This window comes from Galleria mellonella, unplaced genomic scaffold (assembly GCF_026898425.1).
Source record: "Galleria mellonella isolate WM207_F2 unplaced genomic scaffold, CSIRO_AGI_GalMel_v1 utg537, whole genome shotgun sequence".
Classification (NCBI taxonomy): Eukaryota; Metazoa; Arthropoda; class Insecta; order Lepidoptera; family Pyralidae; genus Galleria; species Galleria mellonella.
Window position 1 is genome coordinate 1,773,815 of NW_026442112.1, and position 12,833 is coordinate 1,786,647.

At 33.9% G+C, this 12,833-nt stretch overlaps 1 protein-coding gene across 1 annotated transcript; it reads left to right on the plus strand.

The window, feature by feature from the left end:
* Positions 1 to 3,467: 3,467 nt before the first annotated feature.
* LOC113518011 (malate dehydrogenase-like) lies at positions 3,468 to 9,440 on the plus strand. Its single transcript, XM_052898770.1, has 7 exons — positions 3,468 to 3,743; positions 5,007 to 5,210; positions 6,112 to 6,306; positions 7,103 to 7,300; positions 7,633 to 7,765; positions 8,024 to 8,198; positions 9,257 to 9,440. The coding sequence occupies exons 1-7, from the start codon at positions 3,588 to 3,590 to the stop codon at positions 9,417 to 9,419; spliced, it is 1,224 nt and encodes a 407-aa protein (XP_052754730.1). The 5' UTR covers positions 3,468 to 3,587; the 3' UTR covers positions 9,420 to 9,440.
* The last annotated feature ends 3,393 nt before the right edge of the window (positions 9,441 to 12,833 follow it).

Sequence of the window (12,833 nt, forward strand, 5' to 3'; positions counted from 1 at the left end):
ATCCGAAATTTCAGACTCGAATGTTACTCATATCGGCATTTGTCTCACGGGCTGACGGCGATGCTTTATTGGTCATACAACCTACCGTAGAGTAGTCGAATGATATGAATTATGCAATTTTATATGTCGTTCGGTTCCGAAATTTCGGTAAAACGTTCATAGTAGGTAGGTTGATAGGACACGTGTCTTGATAAAATATACCGTGCTTAGGTTTGTGTTATGTTTAAACTGCAAATTGTCAGATAATGGCTGGAGAGTTTTAGTGAATTAATGATCAACATAGGTGGTATAGTTTCAGTTTTTTTTTTGTACTTGAAAATATAATGCTCAAGATGTGTTTTTTTTTTTCGCCTTTGTTTGTTTCTAGTACTGATATAAAAATGTGTCAAGGATCACAGGTTTATAAAAAAATTGCATTGTTATAAAACAAATTTATTTTAATTTTATTTAGCTATCGCCATTTGTTATTTGAGTATTAGATGGAATTTATAGTTATTTGATGTAATATATGTCCTACATTGAGTCGTTGATATTTTTTGTTAACACTTGTATATATTTTAATCTATTAATATCAGCAAAGGTATGTTTGCAGTGTGTTGTAGTCTAGTTTGATTTTGAGTGTCACATTAAGTTGTGTTTTTAGTTTTAAGTTTTTTTTTTTTTTAATGTACTCACTGGTATACTGGGAGGGTTTAGTAAAATTCCTAGTCAAAAAGATCTGTGCCAATTGTTACATTGTTGGATTAAAAATGACAAAGGATCTGTTTAATTTTTGAATGTGGTAAATCAGCGGTTATATGTGATAGCAGCGTCAGGACAGTTCCGTATGGTTTTTAAATGATTAGCTAACATTGATGTTTATGTGGAACCATAAACACCAAGAATACGGTACAAATTGCATTATTGTGATTGTCCATTATTTCTGTTTGATATTTTATGTTATTTATTAAATGATTGTTCTATTAGAATAAAAATAATTTATTAAGATAGTTGCTAAATTATTTACAGACCCTTCTCTTATACTATTGATACATAAATATGAGTTTGTGAAATAGTGTGTAATTATATTATGTTAATGGAAAAGAATGTGGCGTTTGATGAACTTTATTTACATACAGTGAACGCTCTATATAATCAACTCATTTGAACCAATTTTAATAAAAAAAAAAAATATTAGGAAAATTTGCTTATAGGGGAAAAAAGAGTATAAAAATACTTACGTCTGGAAAATATTTTTACTTAGTTCTTTTACTAAGCTGAGTAGAATAAATACACTGTAAAGTTGCTTACAGAGAGGTTGCTTATATAGAGCGTTCACTGTTGACTTACAACTAGTAAATATCAAGTAAGCTAATAAATTTTGAGTAATTATTAATGTATTGAAAAATTTAAGATTATATATTACTATGCAACTATATAACATAACTTATTTATTTTTTTTATATTCAATAAATTTGAAACAGCTGCAATTTTGTTTCGATTCTTTTACGTATATATTTTTAATCAAATAAATTTTATCAAACGCCACTAAAATAAAGCAGGCAGCGAATAGAAAAGTGTATTAATTGATCATTACAAGTGCGACGAAAGAGTACCTACAAATTGTTAACAGCTAACTAGGCGCCAAGTGTGAGTTTAACATTGATTAACGTGACTGCCATGTTGGCGTTTACGTTCATATTTGTACGTAAATTTGGGAACACGAATCTTCGTATGTACATATGTGTTGAGTACATACAAGTGGAGTCTTATTACGAACGTGCACATACAAAATAAACTAGGTACATCTGTAGCAAGTCGAAAATGAACCTAGTACTATTGTAGTTAAGCTATAAATTTGCATCAAAAACGCTAACTTGTAACGTCACTTTTTATTTGAAATTGCATTTAAACTAAGGAATAACCTATATATAGATTTAACTGTCTTTATTGAATAATAATTTACATAGATTTAGTTAGGTCTACTAGCTACCGAACTAGGCCGCGCCTGAATCTCAGTGGATAGTTAAATAACTTCCTTTGATTTAAATATTCATAAAAGGCGTTACAATATCGAAACACTCAAATTTGCAATGTAAAATGTCTATAGATTACAATACGTATAAATGTGAACATCTCAGAATACACGTCGTTTCCATCATCACTAGTTCATCATCATCACCAGTCTGTAGTATTTTACTACTGGACATGGCCGCACACAAGGTGCACTACTTTGTATGGTCCTGTGCTTTGCGTATTTATTTGTTCCATCAGGTTTGATCATGGTACATCATTCTGTTAATATTTTATATTAATAGTACTTTAGTGCTAAACTCACACTCGGCGATTGAATTTATGTTTGTGTTAAGCCATAATTGTTTATTCGATTTATGTATTAATTAGACTGCGACTTGAACATGTACTTAGCTGTGGGTGTTGCGTTGAACTGTAAAAGTAGTCTGGGCGGCTTTCACTCTCTAATAGTTCTAGTCATTTTTAATTCCTCCGTGTTATATCTACATAAACAGTATACCTGTATATGGGTAGACAATATAATATTAATCAATATGAATGTTAAACATATAGGTGAAACTTAATATATCTATTAAATTTGATGTCTGTTCTATGATTGGTTTTATTTAATCTCAACCGAAAAGATCCCCTGGATTAAATGTAGATTATACTGGATGATGTTTATCCCCTGGTCTATAATGACTGTTTTATAATAGATCCTAAAATGATTAAAATTTGCAATACATTTGTTTAATGAATTCTGTTTATCTAATACTGGTATTAAGGAGAATAAGGCAAAAAATTTGTTCACTTTATAAAACTATACTAATAAAGCGTGTTGGTTTAAACGCGTCAATCTCTGGCAAGGGTCAATTGGATTTGAAAAATTCTTTGATTTGATAACTTATTTCTTGAAGGTTTTAGGTTATTAATATCACGATATAATCGCGGGCGAAACCGCGGAATATAGTTAGTTCCGAATATATGTTCGAAGAATGTAATCTAAAAAAGATTAAATGGGCTTGAATCTTTTCAATTACTGAATTATAATTGTTTTCTTACTGGTGAAGAAAACGCTAAATCAGAATAAGAGAGAGATTGTAGTACATTATACTATGTCTATGGAATTTTTTTAATGGGTGGTAATGGAATGGTAACTCCGCCCGCGTTATCGGTATACGCTGGCGATCAGTTAGCCCATCGTGACGAATTCCATTAGAATTAACCACGATAGTTTCCACGTGGAGTTCGATCTGTATTGCTGGCAATGGGTCAATTAGAACCCATTACTAACAATTTATTTTCTCCCTGTCTATGGTATTGTAATTTAATGAGAGATCATAGAGTCGTGACATCTCCATTCAATCGCTGCAGGTGTAATCCCAAGATTTCGCTGGTTCTTAGGTATAATCGTACAAAGACAGAAATCGCTGTCAATATTTACCACAGATACAAATTAGGATCTATACGCTATGTATGTTCTGGTTTTCTTTTCTGTGACATGTCAAGATAATATTTAAAAATAACAAAACTGAAAAATTTAAATGTAATCAAAAGGATATGTTTATTCATACAAAAAATAGTAAAATAACAAAATGTTTCGTTCTTTGTATAAGCGTATTCTTTCTGTCAGCACTTCCTTTGCAGTGCCAAGAGCTAGATACCAGAATTTCGTGATGTCAGAAGCACTGACTCAAATAGAAAGGGAATGTGAACGTTTCTGTCCAGTGCCGAGATTTCCACCACGGAAGGTTAGTTTTTGATCATGTCAAACTGGCATGCACTGGCATAAATATCCAAGTGGAGTCTTAGTTTTTCGTGCAAGAAGAAATAATTTTAATTTGAAATAAATAAGGTTGCAGGTTACATATAATTAAGAAATTAGTTTACAAAGTTGTACATAAATGGGTTCATAAGAAGATATGACTGCATCGGTCATACACACAATATTAGCAAATTATTCCACAAATTGTATGCTCTTACTCTGCGTCGTCGCAAATTGTAACACAGCCATGCAATTTTACTACCTGGTTAACTATACCATACCATACATTATTTCAAAAGGTACCTATAAATCCACCACTTTACGTACCCACTTGCCGGCGTCACTATTATTATGTTTAATTTTATGTTGAGAAAGTCTCAGTTTTGTAGGGGCATCACTGTTCCTCAAGCAACAAAATTCGATTGCTTGGGTACCTCTGTCCCATTCGTGTTTCAACTGTGAAGCAGTTGTGTTTGCATGGCTGTGTTTCGGTTTGAAGGGTGGGATATGGCGTGAATTTACTGGGTACAGAGGAATAACACCTGAGTCCTCAGGAATGGCAACGCATGGGGGTTATCATGGGCGAAACGGTATACTCTGTTATGTCCATGGTACTGCTTATGTCTATAAGCGATGGCTACCACATTCCATCAGGTGGACCGTCAGCTTGTTTGCCATTCTAAGTTGTATAAAAAAAAACCTTCATGGATTTTTTAATGGGTGAGAATGTAATGGTAACCCTGCCTGCACTATCTTTATACGCTAGCGGTATATCAGTGAAATATGATAGGTGAGGTTGAAAAAAGCTTAGTTACCCTTTCGTGGTAAATTTAACAATAATTAATCACGTGGAGGTCAACCTAAGAGGGTATATTGCTAGCAATGGGGTTATTAGACCATCTTACTAATTTCACCGTACCATCATGATTGGAGGTTTTTTTTTTAATAAGTGACAATAAAATGGTGACCTCGCATGTGCTATCTGTATATGTTAACGATGCATCAGTGAATGATAGGTGAGTTTGAAAACAGCTCAGTTAGCCATTCGTGGCGAATTTAACAATAATTAATAATGATGGTTTCCAGGGGAAACCGTGTAGTTGACCTGAGGGTTTATTGCTAGCAATGGGGCTGGTAAACCTCATTGCTAACAATCCCTTTCCCACAGTACTATCATAATTAGTATAAAACTAAGTCATATTTGGTCACAAGAAACAAATTAAAATACACATACAAATTCGTGTTGTAGGTGACTGTGATAGGTGCTGGTAGTGCTGTAGGGCGTATTGCATCACTGTTCCTCAAGCAACAGAACATAATTCGCACTCTAGCTTTGTACGACGACGTACCGCAAAGGAAGGTTCTTGGTGTTGCTAATGACATTGCCCATATCGACACCAGCACCGCCGTGGAGGCGTATCAGGGGAAAATGTTCTTGAGACCGGCTCTTGATGTAAGATTTTTATTTATCTTCGTCTAGTTTGTTTATGGAATCGGCATTGAGAATAACACTATATGTATAAACTCTATTCTTTTATAGGAGGGGGGGGGGGGGGAGATGGTATTGTTAGTAATGGGTATTAGCAACCCCATTGCAAGCAATATACCCTATCAAGTTGACCTGTGATTCCCTCTGGGAACCATCGTGATTGATTTATTTTTGAATTCGCACAACAGGCCAACTGATCTATTTCATACTCACCAGTCATTCTTACTGGTGTTTGCCAGTGTATACCGATAGAGCAGGCAGTGTTACTATTCCATTATAATCCATTAAAACTATCCTTGCATACTTCTCTGACTTCAGGTAGGTATGTAGATATCTACCTACCTAGTTGTGGTAACCGTTTAAAGATCTATGACGCTTTACAACTATATTTAGAAACGAATAGCAAACACAGTTAATCTTATGTTATTAATATAATTGTAACTAGAAGATGTCTGTTTATACCAATTGTTTAGACCAATAGAGGCCAAAACAATATTTTTTAGATTTTTTGTCTGTATGTTTGTCCCGGTATAATGCAACAACTGCACCAAATTGGATAGATTGGATGGCTCGATAGGACAGGAGTTGACTTTTAGATGTTGCGTAAGACCTGAGATCTCTTCGTATTTCTAATGCCATCTGTGATTATCAATATTAATTTAAAAAATATAGACAACACTAATAAATGCCATACAAACACACCAATCACCTGGTCTTCAAGCTGTGTTACGAAGAATCGGGCAACGAAAACTTACACCTAAACTTATTCAAAAAAGTTGGTTTTCTAAATTAGCTCCACCGGAAATCGAACCCGAGACCTCATTAACGCAAACAACATGCACGTGATTGATGACAATGCTCTCAGAACACAGACGTGGTGTTGATCTGTGGCGGATGTTACGTGACGCCGCCGTGCTGCAACACCTTGGGTCGAGAGCTGTTCTTCAACAATATGCAGCTGGTGCGCACCACCGCGCTCGCAGTTGCGCAGTTCTGCCCGCACGCAATCGTCGCCATACAGACTCCGCCGGTCGACTGCAACTTTGCTTTGGTCGAACATGTTAGTTCTTATCACGATCTCTAACAAATATACGGAGTGTGATAAAAATCATTAGCATAGCATTGTTTTTAGAAATTTGACGACGATGACCTTTTATCATCGCGCTATTATCCATTATCAAGAATTTTCTGCTCAAATCCTAATAATAGTATTAAAAAAATTAATTGTTCGGTCAGTGAAATTGAACATTTTTATAAAGAAACATGGATCGAAACTCGATAAAAATTTTATAATAAGTTCTCTACACAGTAGGTTCAACTTTCCAATGAATACAAGTTAATTCGTTTAAAAATACTACTTGAAAAGTCCACTAAAATCCTTCCAAAACTTCCAGTTGTCAACCCGACTTATGGACGTAAACTCTTCAATAAAAGGACCAATAATGTGTGACTCCCAGTGCGAAAAGCGGAGGATCGCACGTATTGGAAGACATGGAGAAGACCTCTATCCAGCAGTGGATAGATATAGGCCGAAATGATGAAGATGATAACACTATACAAAATTGTCATCTATACGCATCATGTTAGGACGTAAAAAGAGAATGGCCAGATACTATCCTTAATCTATTTTAAAAAATGCAAATATTTTCTCATTTTTGTATTCGTATTTCTTTGAGAGAAGTCGAGAAAACTGACATTCACGGGGACTAAGATATCATCTTCCATTTAGTCGATCAGAGTACTGGCACTTATTCCTGCTGCATAATGAAAATACATTGACTGAATAACGTATTTTTTTCGTGCTTCTACTTGTGATAGTTTCGTGTATTACCATTATATTTTACCCCTCAATATAGACATTGAAAGCGGCGCATGTTTATGACAAACGACGGGTGCTGGGTGTGAACTCCATCAATACGATGCGTGCCAACCAACTGTTCAGCGCTATCACTGGCAGCGATCCTGGCACCTCCACTATGCCGGTAGTCTGTGGCACTGGCCGATGCACTAGGGTTCCTGTTTTCTCCGCTGTTAAAGCTGGCAACTTTCCACAAGTCAGTCATATACTATATCTATCTAAATCGTATATTTTAAGTAAGTTAGTAAGAATTTTAGCCTATTATAAAAAAAAGTTTCAAAACGGGTTAACAATTGACTGTTTAATCCCTTTTTGAAATGCATCAAAATTGGTTCAAATCAATTTTAGTAAAATTTCACAAGAGAGTACCCTAGAGCTTGTTTTGAATGGGGTGAAATGAGGCTTGTTTTGAATCAGGTGAGCGGAGTTGTACTTGAAATGTGGTATTCAAAAATTATAACTATGTCTTTCTACTTATACAATAAAAACAATATAGTACAATAATTATTTGTCTATCATTACACACAGTCCCAAGTTGATTGCCTAACTCGTCTGGTCCGCGAAGCTGACGATATAATTTGCAAAGTAAAGAACAACAACGAACAAGGCCATCTCTCTATTGGATTCTCCACGGCTAGATTTGTGCTTAACATTATGAAAGGTATGTGTTTATAAAATGAATGTAGGTGCACCTGTGTCATTATTGTTTTCAACCGATTTCAAAAAAGAAGAGATTTTCGAATGTGCTGGACCGTTAGGTCTAATATTATTTTCTTCTGTCGAATTAATCTTGATTAGTTATCTTTATTAGGATTAGTATCCATACCACCCATGTCTACTATATAGTCTCCATAATGAGATTTGTTGTTTTGAGGTTGGCCTTTCAAATTAACTCGAGTATTCATGTGTATGCTCTTAGGTCTGTTCGAAAAGCCGACATTTATCGACAGTGCCCTGGTGGAACAAGAGGACCCTGAGAAATGTTACAACATGCAGTATTGTGCAACTCCAGTCACGGTTGGCAAAGGTGGTATAGTCGAGTACGCTGTGCCTATACTTAACGAGTCAGAAACTAAGCTGCTGGAAGAAAGCAAGTAAGCGTTATCATTGTTGTAAATATATATCCTTACGTAGGTGTATATTTATAAAGAGATAATTTGACAGATCATTAAAATCAACAGATTATAAGGGTGGGTATATACCTAGGTCATTTATGTAGGAGTGATGAGTTAACTTTTCAGCGATTTTAACAAGTTTTTGCAATTCGTCTATATTTTCTTTGTGTGTATTTATGCAATATATTCGCTTATTCTAAACCAATTTTAGTGAATGTTTTTACAATCTATGCTAATTATAAAGAATAGGGAGACTGTACAAAAGTTGTCTGCATGGATACCTCTCTGTGTCCTTCTCATATTTTTGCCATTTTTTTTTTTTATATCATGGACAAGTCGTAAATTACATGGTATGAATGTAAAACATAGTTCTCAGGAATTAAGGGTATCTACTATGGACATCATAGTATATTTTGTGATATCTACGGTGTTGTTTACGTTTATAGGCAATGGCATGTCAGAATGATGTCTACAATGAAATGTTTTCCGAAATTTCGGGACCGAACGAAACACAAATTTGATTTGAAAAATACATGATATATACCATTTAAAATATCGTTCCTTTTATGGTAGGATTTATAAAGAATGAAATGTGGGCATCCATTTACTGAGCTGAATTCGGTATGAACAAAAACACGAAATTGAGTCCGAAAATTGGGAATTTCATTTCATTGTTATACCTCCAGATTCACCGTATAGTCCCGGCATAGAATGAGCTATCCATTCCCTTATCATGGGTGTCGTAAGAGGCGACAAAGGGAACTTAATGTACGAGGCATAGGCAGCAATGTCCCTCTTAATACACTACTAAAGCCTGCGGTTGCCAACCTGCCCGCCAAGTGTGGCATCTACAGGCAAAAGCCCTGAAAAAAAAAATAAAGGAAGGCCTATATTCGGCAGTGGACAGTTGACGGCTGAAATAATAATTATATATTTTATAATAAAACTTCTTTGCAAAACATACATCACCTACAACACATGTAGTTATGAGCAGACTGGCTATATTGACACTGCAAGTTCTTCATCTGTTTCTACAGATGTGACTTAGAAGATATGTTGAACCTAGGCCGCTGCTACGCAGTCGGCGACGAGTACTATTTGCATCCATGCAAATGTTTCTCGTACTGCGTACCGCCGGAATGCGAGAAGTGCATAGATTGCAGTTATGATTCCAGCACGTTAGACAGAAAGAAAAATTAGTAATGTATATTTTATATGAATTACGAGAACTTTATGTATTTTTATTTTTCTAAAAAATAATACACACTGTTTATCACGTTAAAGTTTTTTTTTTAAAAAAACAACATTGAGAAATATAAATTTAATAAAATCACAGAAATATCGAAGTTTTTTTCCAAAAGACTTATTCATTAGTGGGAAAAAATATTTAGAAATCTAATTTATGTTTTTGCTAGTTGAATCATGCGGCGTTGCCTCCTTGAATCGATATATAAGTATCTTATGTATTAAAATGGAATATAACTGTCTCGTATACCAAACGTCATTTAAATACATTCAGCCGTTTAACTGTGATTAAAAACAAACATCCAAACATTTCTAACTGTTATATTATTTATAATATTAGTAGGAAACAGGATTCCCCAAAAATCATGACTCTAGAAGAAAAAACTATTAAGGTTTTTCTTTTTTGATTACAAAACAAAATTTGAATAGAATTGAAATTAGTATGGGATCAACACGGGAGCAATTGCCCTATTGACTGTTAAAGAATCATAAAAAGAATAAGGGAAGTCCACAAAGAAAAATACACAATCAAATTAATATAATTCTTTTTGAAATCGGTTGAAAACTTATATAATTCCATTGTAATCACGTGAAACAAACTAAATCCAAATAAATAGAAAGATGCCCGGACGGGTTGTTACACTGTAAGGTCGCACGAGTTAGTTGTTTGCGTTTATTTCTATGGGTTCCTCGTTCTAATGTACTTACTAATTTAACTAGAAAAGCGACAACATAATAAATAATAATATTTATATTAATACATTGTAATATTATAAACGTGAAAGTCAGTTTGTTTGTCTGTTACCTCTAGACGTTTAACGGTTAAAGCAATCGTCTTGAAATTTGTTGTACATTATTTTATGTATATATATTTATTGTTTATCCTAGTTAATCAACAAATCTAGTAATACGGATTAAGTCTCGGGTAGTTTTCAATTTTTACTTAGAGTTCTTGAAATCAACTCACAAATACTTACATTGAAATATAAATTATATACATTAAATAACTCAGAATAATTCTACCATTGTAGACTCAGATACCACGTATTGTCCTTAATAATCTATGGATAATTTAATTAATCTATGGCTATAGATGAACCTCAGATATGAGTACCAAAATCATGTGTGTGGTCTAACAGTAGATAAATCATAATATTGAAAATTTAAAATTTTTAGGTATCTAGGGTCGATTTTGAGCTTATACTAAATAAAAAAAAAAATCAATTTGATATTACAGCGAAATCTTTATTCTAAAGACCAATATGAATTACATTTCTAATAGATTTAAGTCAAAATTATGTTAAATTTAGTTAATTTAGGGCTATAAAACAATAATTTCGCGATACTATCAAATTAAAATTTTAATAGATTAAGTAATAGGTTTAGAGAAATCGCGCCTCAGAATCGACCCCAAATATTAGACCGATTCTGAAAACTTAATATTTTTAGTTGATGTTTTTTTTAAATTACTGTTTTATGGACCATCATAAACTAAATTTATAATAATTTTGGCTTAAATCTATTTGAAATTTAGTTCATATTGATTCTTAGAATTAAGATTTCGTTGTGTTATCTAAATGACATTTTAATTTTAGGGACAGGTTTCTTTTTTGATGGGTGAAAATGGTATGGTAACCCCGCCTGCGCTAACGGGATACGCTGTAGGAGCACCAGTGAAGGGTGATAGATTAGAATGAAAACAGGCCAGTTAGCTCATCATGATGAATTCATCAGGAATTAACCATGATAGTTTCCAGGGAGAACCGCGAGGAGATCGACCTGGTTGGGTATATTGCTAGCAATGGGATTGTCAGTCTCCATTACTAACAATCCCTTTCCCCCCTAGAGACAGGTTTAGAGCTTTGGCTTTGAGAAATGGCATCTCAAAATCGATCCCATTGTTTAGCATTCTCTTTCTACGTATTTAATCATAAAAGTTGTTCTAAGGTTAATGTATTCATTACAGTAAATAAATATCTAATAAAACAAATTGTGATATATCTTTTATCTCTACGTAGTAGATGTATATTATCCAATGAAGATTGACATTGGACGAAATATTGAACTTGTACTGCGGCCTTGCTCGTAGAAGGTCAGTGGGGCCAGGCCTCCCCGCCCTCTCCAGGGATTACCAATTCACGTGAACTTCTCTATTGTGACCAAATTAAAGGGAATAGCGGAATAATATTATTTATTATTAGATAAAATACTTACATATTGGTAAAAAAAAATATACATAAATACAATATATATTAGAGATATACATTATATACAATTTAAATTACGATGTATGTACCATATATAAGAAAGCACATGTCAACCTTCCCTAACAACTTATTTCGCATCTATAATTTTCATGTAATGAATGTTATATTATTTATTATAAGTATGTATTTGAAATCACCTGACGGTATTTGATGTACTTTTTCAATTAAAATTAATTAAACTAGAAAAATTGTGTTTTTTACAAAAAAATTTTAACAAATATTCAACCCGTCTGATGGTAAACGGTTATCGTATTCCATGGACGTCTGTAACCCCAGGGATGTAACGCGCGCATTCCCGACCCTTAAAATACCTTGTTTACACCTTGGTAGGAACTCATTCCACAATGTCAGCATATTTCCCTCTCTCTCTCTCTAAAAAAACTGCTACTCTTAACTTGTAGATATTAATCATTATTATTAATTATATTATAGTAATTATGAAATTATTTTCTCTTAAGCTTTTAGAAAAAAATACGCGGAATTATTTACAAATAATTGGTTAGGGGTCAAAGGCGTCAGTTTTTATTGTTTTAATGTACAACATATTTTTCTTAGTTAAATCGCCGTCGCTTATATTTTGCACTGGACGTTAATCCCATGCCCTTCAAAGTGAGATTAAACCTATGTCGTTTACCAACTTTGGCATAAAATTTCTTTTTCAATTTAAACTCAATGTAACATTTTACTAACTTTATTATGAAATATGTTAATCTCACAACGTGTTTGAGAGATAAATAGCATATTTGGAGATTACAATTTTTTTAAATTTTGTCATTTAATTCAGAATGGCAAATAAGCTGACGGCCCTCCTGATGGCAAGTGGTAACCATCGTCTATAGACATGATCAGTCCCATAGGCGTAATAGGGCATGATGTGTCGCCCAATATACCTTTCATGCATTGCTATTCCTGAATACTAGGGTGATATGCCTAGCTTACAGTTTCGTTGCCTTCAAAGCGAAACACAGCCATGCAAATGCAATTGCTTTACGGTAGAAACACGAATAGGACAGAGCTACCGAAGGAGACGCCTTTTGTATAAAGTCTGGTGTAACAAAAAAAATACTGATTTTATGCAATGCAATGATCTTAATTTTGAACT

Bases quoted from the DNA above. Each gene is read 5' to 3' on its own strand.
- LOC113518011 (XM_052898770.1), top strand. From the start codon at position 3,588: ATGTTTCGTTCTTTGTATAAGCGTATTCTTTCTGTCAGCACTTCCTTT. The intron at 5,211-6,111 runs GTAAGATTTTTA...CAATGCTCTCAG, and splicing joins TCTTGAGACCGGCTCTTGAT to AACACAGACGTGGTGTTGAT. The intron at 6,307-7,102 runs GTTAGTTCTTAT...CCCTCAATATAG, and splicing joins ACTTTGCTTTGGTCGAACAT to ACATTGAAAGCGGCGCATGT.